This window comes from Falco peregrinus, chromosome 14 (genome assembly GCF_023634155.1).
Source record: "Falco peregrinus isolate bFalPer1 chromosome 14, bFalPer1.pri, whole genome shotgun sequence".
NCBI classification, from domain to species: Eukaryota; Metazoa; Chordata; class Aves; order Falconiformes; family Falconidae; genus Falco; species Falco peregrinus.
In genome coordinates this window covers 348659-360063 of record NC_073734.1, presented here as the reverse complement: position 1 = coordinate 360063, position 11405 = coordinate 348659, and the positions used below count along the sequence as shown (strand labels likewise).

At 44.2% G+C, this 11405-nt stretch overlaps 1 protein-coding gene across 1 annotated transcript; it reads right to left on the bottom strand.

The window, feature by feature from the left end:
* Positions 1 to 4058: 4058 nt before the first annotated feature.
* LOC129785672 (E3 ubiquitin-protein ligase RBBP6-like) lies at positions 4059 to 11295 on the bottom strand. Its single transcript, XM_055818975.1, is given in 9 exon segments — positions 4059 to 4103; positions 4255 to 4383; positions 4833 to 4936; positions 5721 to 5890; positions 6804 to 6943; positions 7755 to 7851; positions 7960 to 8048; positions 10244 to 10320; positions 11280 to 11295. Coding segments are annotated over 9 exon segments (867 nt in total).
* Between the last annotated feature and the right edge of the window lie 110 nt (positions 11296 to 11405).

The following is an 11405-nucleotide window of genomic DNA, read 5'->3' as shown; positions in this document are numbered from 1 at the left end:
CAAAACAGTCACTCACACCATTTTTTTTTCTCCCAAATTTGTTTGGGTTTGGGTTTTTTTCCTCTCCATACGCTTATGTCAAAGCTTCTTTCAGCTGCTGATATACTGCTGCTGCAAACCGAAGAGCATGGCGGCGTGTAAAGGTTTCTGCTTACGAGCCAGAACGGCTGCTGCTGTGGTAGTGTAAAAACACGCAGGAAGGGTAAGTCTGTTCCCACTCACTTCTATCGCATGGACTGCCCTAGCTATGGATGGATTTCAGGGGTGTCTACTGGTCTCTGCTGGTACATGGACATGCAGATGTCTCACTACCCAGCATCCACCTGCAGCGCAAATCACTCTTGTTGCCGTAAGATGCAAAACAAGTGAGTCTCAATGGCTACAGCGCAGTATCAACTGTCAGGAAAGCAGGGTTTAGCCTGGAGGCAGTAAAGCTCCATTTGAAAATGCCAGCTTAGTCTATTTAACTTCACTACGTATTTGGCAATTTGTACAGCATGCAAAATGCCCCACTTCTAGCCAGTGGTAGCCAAATTCTGCACATACCTCTAGCTCCAACCAAGGCCGGTGACTGCATTTCAAGAAAAATCCTAGCTAAAAGCTTCTAAACTCAGTCTCCAGTAAGCTGACGGAATGCCACTACTCTGGGAAAGATACTGACAGCATTACTACAGAGAGCTCTTCAGATTCCTGCCCAAGGGCTTTTTAAGGACAGAAGACAGCAGCTATCTTTAGATTTTTCTTCACGAGTTATTCCACGTATGTTCATTCCTCCTCCAACTTAAGATTTCCTTACGCAAGTCTGATCTTTTAATTTGTAAGAAAAATTTAAGGATGTCAGCAGAATCTGAGCAAAAGGCGCCAGTTTGCAGTCCAGGTTGCAATCCGTCTGTGCGAGATTAGACGACAGAGGCAACAAAGGCAATTCCTCTCACGTATCTCCTCCAAAGTGCTTTGAGGTAACAGTTACAGTCAGAGCACGGAGGCACAGGAATCCACACCTGTCCAGTTTCTAGCCTCCTCAGGGCTGTCAGGAGGCGAAGGATGTCACTACAGAGAAGCTTTGGCAAAAGAGACACCCGTTCCTTCTCAACTGCTGCCCAGTTATAACTATCAGTCACCTGTAATCCCTGCCATCTTTGAGCTAGTGACCTACATGTGGAGCTCCCATCACTGCTCGTCCCTTGAACCATCCAACCCACCTCAGGATAGAGAGGTGGACTGGAACTCCTCCTGATTCTTCTAGACAATCTGCTTCTCCGTTAGGGACATGCAACGCAATTACCTGGGAAATGAATGCCTGCGCTCCTCCTGAAACTCCTCACGTGCCACCAATTCCATAGAAGAAGTGTTTGTGAACGCTTCGGGTCTGGGCTTTTTCTCTTCCCTGTTAAAATCAGTTTGACCATTATTACAATTATAGTTGGATATTTATTCCAAACAGACACCAAAATACAAAACACGGCCAAGATGAGAAAATGTTTACTGCATGTAATGCCAAACACGAACATCCTAGTCAAGCAAAACGAGTTTAGAATTCCCCCAGGATTCAGGGAAAGTTCTACAACTCCATTTGTCTTGCTTGAGTTTTGCACATTTACCATCTGCAATGAAAAGGTCTGTTGGATAAAACACGATGCCATTTTTGCTTCTGCCAGATGCACTTTAGTGTAACTGCAGTCCAAGGTGCTAACGAAATACCAAAGCGCAAACCCGTGCAACTTCCTGGAGCCAAACACTTACTCCTTTTGAAGCCTCCATTGTTCCCGTAAAACTCCTCCCTAGACAAGGGAGGCCAACGGCATCCTGGCTTCTGCCTGAAATACGGTGGCCAGCAGGACCAGGGAAGGGATTGTCCCTCTGTACTCAGCCCTGGTGAGGCTGCACCTCCAACACTGGGTTCGGTTTTGGGCCCCTCACTACAAGAAAGACACTGAGGTGCTGCAGCGTGTCCAGAGAAGAGCAACAAAGCTGCTGAAGGCTCTGGAGCACAAGTCCTGTGAGGAGCAGCTGAGGGAACTGGGGTTGGTTAACCTGGGGAAAAGGAGGCTGAGGGGAGACCTCACTGCTCCCTGCAACTACCTGAGAGGCAGCTGTAGTGAGGTGGGGGTCGGTCTCTTTTTTTCCCAGGTAACAATTGATAGGAGGAAAGGAAATGGCCTCAAGTTGCGCCACAGGAGCTTGAGATGGGATATTCGGGAAAATTCCTTCACCAAAAGGTTTGTCAAGCGTTGGAACAGGCTGCCCAAGGAAGCGGTTGGGTCACCATCCCTGGGTGTATTAAAAGAAATGTAGAGGTGGCGCTTAGGGACCTGCTGTCATGGCAGACTTTGTAGGTTTAGGTTAACTGCTGGACTCAATGATCTTAAAGGTCTCTTCCAACTAAACCTAAATGACCCTGTGATTCTATAAAGAAAGTGCTGGTGTCGCTGGGAGGGTATTTGAATGAGTCGCTGGCCGTGCTGTTGGCTGATGACATGTTTGCAGGAGCTGGGGGATATTCTGGAGCGGGGCGGGGGTATACCCAGCAGATGGAGGCTGACCAGGTGGAAACTGAGGAGGTAGTGGTGGTGGTGGTACCGCCAGCGGGAAAGGAAGCGCCTGGGGTGGGGGAGGATGCAAGGGAGGTGGAGGCACAGGTACAGAGGCTGCTGTTGATGATGGCAGTGTCGGGGCCTGAGTCCTCTGGGTACGTGTGCTACGTGGATGTCCTCCATTTGAACTTCCAGAGAAACCCAAACCCGCGTGTCACTGTCACACTCTGCCCTGATTTTAAAGAGGAATGTGAATGAAGCGGGAGCACGGTGGCGAGCCCTTCTTGTTCTCAACCTGAGCATTTTTCTGGCAGCTTCCTGTCCATTTGAGCCTACCCTCATTTCTGGATCCTCACACTTGCCTTCCACATCCTCACCCCAAGTAGTTGCCTCAGGCTTCTCCCCCTACATTCAGCTTTGTGACTGTGGGCAGAGGCTGCCCATGCTTAAAGGAGACTCCTATCTCCCAGGTGCCAGGTGCCCACGGCTCCTCTGCCACTCCTCGATACACTTCCTACTTCACACTTCCGAGCTTCAAAGTACTGCACAGATATTAACCAAGCTTCTCTCCAACTTCCTTTCAGTTCTTCCCCACAAACTTCCTAGGTTGTTGCCTCGTGATGATCTGTTTGGCCTGGTCTTGTCCCTGAACTGTTCTTTCCTTGCTTACTGAACCTGAGAATTTTAGGTATCTCTGGGACGGATTGCTGTGTTTTCTTTTGATTTATCTTTAAGATTTTATAAACACGATGCACACTTATAATCTATCCATAACAAATACATACCAAAAGGAAGAACTAACTGGTAGGGCAATAACAGCAAAAAGAGATTCCTCTCTCTCCAACGGAGAGAAAGCAGCTTGGCTATTTGAGATGACTAGACTAAAGAAATTCAAAATGGTCATAAAAAAACAGCACTGACTCTTCCAACAATTTGCTCCATCACTAAGTCATTAAGAATCAAATGTTGGAGGCTGACTTCAATTGGGAAATCAGTTTCTTCAGCCCTATCCAGCCAGTAAGTAATTCGAAAGGGTGGCTTTGCACCTCATCCTGTCGTTATGTTTAATTTTGATATATACTTACGGTTTCCTCCAAAAGCGTTTCTTTTTCAGAGTCTACTTTTGGGTCACATACTGGAGTTTTATTTGTAATCGTTTTACTGCAAGCACAGATCCCCTTTGTTAGAGCCAACTCAAGTTGAGCCACTTAAAAATGAATTGCCACTTGTATTCTCCACAGCTATCTGTGCATACGCATTTCATTATAAATCAGCTACTGTAGAAGTAATGTAGGTGTTACAGCCTGGTTTAACAGGTTACAAGTCGTCAGAGACTGAATTTCGGTGAAATACTTACAGTCCCCAGCCTGGTCTGCCACCTGCTGAGCGAACTGCACTGGCTCTCATCGGATGACCTTTTGGAGTGGGGAGAGGAAAAAGAAATAAATCCCATTCAGTTCATCTGAAGATAATTTTTTTAGAAGAAATTCTAAAGTTACGGTCACTCACCAGGTGTGGGTATTTTTAGCTCTTGGGGGCCCAGAAGACATGGTACTGCCGGTTGTCTTGCTACAGGAACCGGAAAGCCCTTGTGAATAAATGCAAACAGTTGGAAAATAAGCTCTAATAAATACTGTATTTCAAAAGCATATGTTGAAATAAAACTTAACAGACCGCTGACTGACAGAGAGGAAGATTTAGAAAGTTTGGTGGCAGTCACCTGAGCAGCAGGTGTCACAGTCACAAGTGGTCGTGCAGGCGGTGACGGCGGCTGTCGCTGCTGCTGCTGCTGAATCTCCTTATGGAGCCCTGTTGTGTAGCCGGTTCCATTGTGGAAGTTGTTCACAGCCTAGAGGCAGAAGAACATGGACAAAAAGATCAAAGTGTCAGATTATGATGACAATAGATGAAGAAAAGCCTCCACAGGGTAAAATGACTTGTATAGTCCTGTGCATGCTATCAAGCCTAGAGTAAAGCAGCACACAGAGATAGGAACACATCACATGAAACACTGCTATTAAGGACTGGTAGCTCAGAGTATCTGTAGTTAAAGGACTTCAGTGTTAACAGCGAATCTGAGAGGCAGGCAAGCATGTTTAGACAAAAGTTTGACCTGAGTTTGCCTGATTATCTCTAAAGAGTTGTCAGCTTCTGTAACAACAGACAATGCATTTGAAAAGTAAATGCAGCCTTATTCAGTTTATCCTTCTTTAAGGAGATGTCAATAATTTCCTCCCTTTCAGCTTTTTACAAACAGACTTACCTTACAAACAGCTGATGAAAAAGTCACCACGTTACCTGGCGCAGGAAGTTGTTGGCAACTAAAGCGTCAGGAGAAACACCTGTCTGATGACACGCCGGGCAAGTATGTTCCTCCGATTCCAGTAAAGCTGTTCTAATACCTGTGTGTAATTAGAAGCGTCAAAATAGGTTTCAGCCAAAGTAGGGAACTCTTTGGGGTTCTCATCAATTATAAGAACACACAGACGATTAATGGCTGGATATGGTCTTGAATGGAGAGCATGAAGCTATAAATGGTCATTAGTGTAAAAAATGCCCAGTATGCAGCAAATCGCTATACAGTTTTGACATTTCCCTGTTGTAACAGCTGAAGACCATAGAGTGGGCTGTGTCCTGATGTTTGGACTAGTCTTTTTTCTACTACCGAGTACAGCAAGAAGCCACCAACATCAAGGCTAATGAACAAAGCACATCTCAAAAAGCCATGAGTCGGTTCGAGTTTTGAAGGTTTAACCAACTCCTGTGGCAAAGAATGTAGATTAAATGCCCGACTGCCTGTTTGTGGCGGAGCAGAGTCAGTCACCAGAGCTGGCTCTATAGTTGTGTATGAGAGAAAGAGCTGTGGACAAACTACGTGCATTCCATATCTAATACTGTATTCACCTGCACAATTATGCACTCTTCTCGTACTCGACCTTCCGCATGTGAAGAAGATTTGACTAGATACACAGAAAGGGAAAAAAGCTCTTTGGCCTTTGGGTTTGATTTTTCCCCCCCCCCCCATTACGGAGAAGAGGCCTTTCCTACTCCGGGCGTACTGAAGTATGAAATAGACCTGGTAGCACAGGTGATCTCCTATTCCTGCTTTCAGAAGATCTGATGTGGTGTTTTGGATTAAAAAACACGGGAGGGGAGTTTACTCCTTACATTACATTACGCACTTACATTCGTCACAATAACTTGCTCCACAGCATGGAATAAGCACTGCATCCGTCACTGGATCTTTACAAATGGGACATAACAACTCGTTTGGAACAGGCCTGTCTGCGGAGGAGGAGGAGGGCTCCTCTGGTAAAAAGGGTGGCTTTTCCTTTTTCTCTCTAGCATAAGCTTCCCTGGAGGGCAGGTGGGGAAGGAAAAAGAAAAAAGTGAAAGATGGGAAAGGAAAAATTTTCCAAGCTTTGGATTTTATCAAACAAAGGTAATAGATGGAAGTCTTCTCACTCCACATTGGCTTTCTACAACGTAGGCATTTACGCTAAATGACTTCTCTAGAGCCACACTATCAGAAGAAGAAGGAGGGGGGAACATTTTTCCTTCTGCAGAACTCTCCCATCCGTTGGATCAACTACGAAATGAGCTCAGACTAGAAAAATAATTGCTTGACAGCTAGAGAGCAGGGGAAAGGAATCCCACCTCTCCTTTGCCAGAGGGTAAGTGCAAATTGCTGGATCAGGGTAAAGTTCGTCCCCAAGTAATTTCATTTTGTAAATGAAAGAAGTCTGTGCTACAGCTTCTACAACAGGAGATCCATGACAGAAAAAGGGAAGTGCTACCGAGTGCACTTTCCAACAGCCACTCCTGTCAGCACACAGCAGTAATTTCTTAGTTTATAGCAACAGGAACACTTCAGCCCGTTTCACACATGAGATTTGTTAAAAGTCAGAGGAGGAGGAAATCTCAGTCCAAGGGCTATTTGTTAAATTTTGCAAGAAGCCTTTGAAACATAAACCAGAAGCAAAATGAGCATTCAGAGAGAATGATGCCAGCTGGAAACACTACTGAAATGCCTTGCAGAAATACAGGTTCTTAGCATACCCCAAGGTCAGCCAGCTTCCCGGGGCATGAACAGTAGGACTACTCTATTTCAATATGGGAAAGTATCGCAGATTTTAAGGTTAAGATACGACGGTAGTGCTTCCTCCCTCGTAATTAGAGGCTGGCCACCTCAGCTGCATTGCCACTCAGACATTTACGCATGGTTGCTCTCATTCGCATTTTGGTCGGTCCGATTAATTCCATACTTACGCATTAATAGTTGGTATCGCGTATTTCCCAGCCTTTGTCAGCATGGCACCTTTTGTGTTGGGATCCTTCACCTCCACCAGGAAACTCCTTGGAATTCCGGTGCTCCTTTTAATTCTGCGAACAGGCTCCACATTTTTGTCCTGTTGAGAACAGCACACTTAAAATGACGTTTCAGAGATAATTTTAAGCAGCGAAAGCCTTTAATCCCCTCCTTTTACCTAACATAATGGCTGCTCGACTCAAACTCCTGCTTTCCCCAACGAGCATAGCCAGGACGTACCACAGGTTTGAGCAGAGTTTTGAACCCAGTCGTCATTCTTTGGCTTAACTTCAGGACCCTTCAGGGTGAAACAGCCCTTTGCTCACCGTCCGCTCAGAGCAGAGGCACAAACCTGTTCCCCCTCCAAAGCCCCTGGGCAACGTGTGAGAGCTTAATTCAGGGTCTCCAAATCAGCCCCCATGGAAACTTACATTCACATCTATATAGGAAGGCTGAATTCATCCCTCCTGCACGTACATTCAGGGACTGATGTTAAACGGCATGAATATTCAGCCAGAGGCTTCTGTAGTTAAAACTGACAGATACTCAATAGACGGGGTCGACAGAAACCTCTTGTTTTTAGAGGAAATGCCAACAACTTTGAACTGTCATTAGAAAGAGTTAGAACCAGGAACATTTCCAGTACTATTGAAATAGATACAAATATCTATGAAAGTTCACTGAGAAAGATCCATGGACATCTTTAATGTCTGTGACCTAGAGAAAAAAAAAGTTTCACATTTAGAATTCCAAGTTTCCCTTGAATTTGGGAGGGCTTTGCAACATTGCCATGTAACATTTCGCCCCGAGAGAAACAATTCTTACTGGGAGTGTTCATGTCTTTGTCACATAAATGCCAAGGTAAAAAACCCTAAGAGCTCGGTAACACCAGAGGCCTGCCCCAATCTTACCCTATTTACCGGGCAGTTCTTGGCATAGTGGCCAGGTTTTCCACAGCAAAAGCAACTGGATGATGGTGGAGGCAGACCCAAGGGTTCCCTCAAGTAACTAGAAGGTTTGGGGGAAAAAAGGAAAAGGTATGCATGTGTCTCTCTTCTTAAAAGAAACATCTCCATACTTTTTCCATAACCTTTGAAGATCACATTTGATACTTACTTGGATGGATCGTATTCATGGCAGGACTGTATCATCATCGCCTTTATCTTATCCTCTTCGGAAGCATTGGCTTCAGCCAGGTTGGCAGTCTGTTTAACAGGTAATGGTTATTTGACACACACATTAGGCTACAAATAGGCTCTCTTTGTACCTTACATAAAGACTTGTGAAGCCAATCCAAGTTTTGTCCAAGCGGACTGAAGCTATGTGTAGAAAAAAGCCCACCAGCCAGCATTTTGAAGCTGGTCTTTAAGCTCCAGACTAGTCAAAGAAGCTAGCCATGGTACATTTAACTGAGAAAGATGTGTGCAAGTAGCAGTATTTACATTCTGCAGTGTCAAAAGGACACACAACTTCAGAGTCGTGGCAGTTGGTTTTGCTTGCTGAAATTCAGCTTCAGACCCAGAAGCATTAAAAGGAATCAAGCTTTCTATAATCCCTCAGCAAGAGAAAAGATTCTTTTCAGCAGACATCTGACCATCATGTGCTGTAGGCAGTCCAAACCGCACGGTTCCGCCCCCTCCCCCACCGCCACTCGCTTCTTCATAGGAAGTGACTGAACTACAATTTTTTTCCAGTTGGCACTGTCCTTTTAACACGCAAATTGTAATATAAACCTTACGCAGAACTAGATCTACGAACTATGGAAGCCAGATGGGTTTTTTTACACAGTACTTCTTCAAATGTTTCTATTACACACTAGTCCAGATACAAGCAGGGTCAAAGGGGGTGACTGTAAATTATTTGGAACTTCAAGCACCTATCCTACAGACCAACTGCTCATGTTTTCCTTTTTACATGCATTCACTCACGAAAGCAACCAACTAGTTTCCACATGTTATTTCATCTAGCTGTTCCATATATGCAGGAACATAATCCAGATCTCCATCTATGAAATCATTTCCAGTAACATTTGCAGAGAACTTTTATAGACACTTGACTGATTTGTCTGAACCCAAATGGTTTACAAAACACATCCAAAACCCACAACACATTTCTAGGAACAGACCACCATTCAAATATGGCATTCAATACATAGTCATAACAAAGCAGAAAAGTTCTTACTACACATTGCCTCCTGTGCCAGCCTGCACTAAAGAGGCTAGGGTAACAGTTCGGAGCTGCTTTGTTACCTATCTCCGTATTTCTGAAATCTTTGAATTTCTCAAAAGCTTGGACAGTTTTCCACATTTTAGAGTAAATTTCACATGACTTTACAGAACCAAGGGACAGCCCTGAGGGAGACCAATGTCTTTTGGTGGCTGCTTCCCAAACTAATTCTGCACACACCTCCACCCCCACCCCCACCCTGCCGCAAAATGTTAATTAACACAATTAAATTTATTAAGAAAATAAATAAATGCAGCGAGCGAGGGAAGACGTTCCCAGTGGGAAGGATTTCTTTCTCTTGGACATGAGCTCTGGCCTTCATTTTCAGAGGAAAGAACTAGCTCCTCTGCGTTAGGCCCTGCCTTCTCTAGTCTTTGTAACTTTAAAGACTATGCTTTTAATCACTTCTGTGGCTAGCACTACGCCTCTTTACCAAGTGCAATCACTAGTGTTTCCCCAGACAACGTTACACGTTGCTGAGCACAAAATACAAGCAGTTCCATTACAAAATATGCTTTCAGGCGGTCACGTCTGCTGATGTGCCTCGCATAAACACTGGCACAGTCCTATCAACAATTAGGTGCACTTGCACACTTTTCACAGTCTGCATGTAAACAAATTAGGTTGCGTCGTCCTCTATCTGTATGCCACAATTCAAGCAGTCCCGCACCATTCAAAGAATGGATCTGTAACTGTAATGACTAAAAATTCAAAAACAGCCATGCAATTGTCCATGTTCCAGAAACACGTCTGTTCCGGCTGTTGCAAAGGCCCTAGAAATGTCCATGACTTACAGCCAATTAAATCCTGCTGTAAAAATGGTGTTAGTTTCCAATGAACAATGAGCGGGACGTATGAAAAATGGTAAACAGCTTCTGAAGTGCTGCTTCTTTGTGTCTCGCAGATGAGTAACACTGCAGCATTACACTGAGGCCAATAAGGTGCTCCCCTTCCATCTTCCCAAGCTGGGAACTACTCTCTACAGGATAGTATCAAAGTAACATTTTAAAGTTAGGAGAAACACTCTGAATTATTAACAATTAATGTTTTGCTCATATTACAGCAGTTATCCAGCTAGAGAGCACAGTGTAAGGTTTGAAAATACAAGGATACACACCCACACCCACCCCTTTCTTTTTAACACGATTTCACAAGCAAGTACATCTAAGCATACCTTAATAAGCTGGGCCAGAGAAAGAGGTGCGGAAGGGTCGCCAATCTATTCAGAAAAATTAAACACATACTCAAGTTCTACAATCAAAACAGAGCAATAGTTCACCCCTACTGCTGTATGAAAGCCTGCGCTATATCCTCTGAGTGTCACTGGAAGAGCCACCTCCAAGCCAGTGGAATTTATACTTGTTCAAAACAAAGTCCAAACCTTAAACAGCTTAAGTAGGCCTACGTTGTTAATGAGAAGAAACTAAAGCAACCAACCCCTCCTGAGATCAACCTATTGCTCAGAATACCTCAGAGGGGGACCCTTGTCAAATGCTCACAACTGCTTAAAAGACGGAGGGTTAAGGAAGCTGTCCATTTGCAGCTCGAAAGGATCTAAAAAAATTATTTCCGTTTATTTGAGTAGGAAGTGTCACTACAGGAAACATTGTCAGTGCAGTTTATAAATTAATCAGTTAATAGCTCATCATCTACTAAATGCACACAAGTATGATTCATGAATGCAGTATAGTTTTTGCGCTGTCTTTCATTTACTTTAATTAGACCCCAAGTTCACGAATTTCTAGATTAAGTTATCCTAAGAGCTTACAAAGTGATCAGATCCAGTGACCTAGAGCTCATGTAATGCCTCACTCCATTCTAGTGAAGAACAAGCAGTTATACTTACAGATGAAAACCAACCACCACCACAAAGTAATGTTTGTACTATGAGGGCTATTTTGAAATGCATCGTTGCACGTAGCATACCCCCCAAGGGCCAAGTGGAGATCTAGGCCATTACTAGTCAAGTGTCTCCTCGAGTTACTTATTCATGTCTTAGCAGCAGAACAACAGTGTTTTCTGACCGGAAGAAAAATGCTGCCCCTTTTCCAAATGTAAATTCAAAGTGGTGGCGTACTGAAGAGTGGCACCAAGTTCAGTGGTGCAAACCTTGAACCTACAAGCTCTAAAAATGAGCATACATTATCGGTACAACACACAGTCACACAAGAAATATTCTAGCCTATTCAGTACGAAATGCAATGCGTTACTAGGCACAAATACCATTATTCACATTAGAACCGCGCAAATGTTGGCATTGCTCAGTTTTCACTATGCTGAATCAAATACATTGGATTTACAGCATACACTATGTTTCACTGGAAAATATGTTTGAG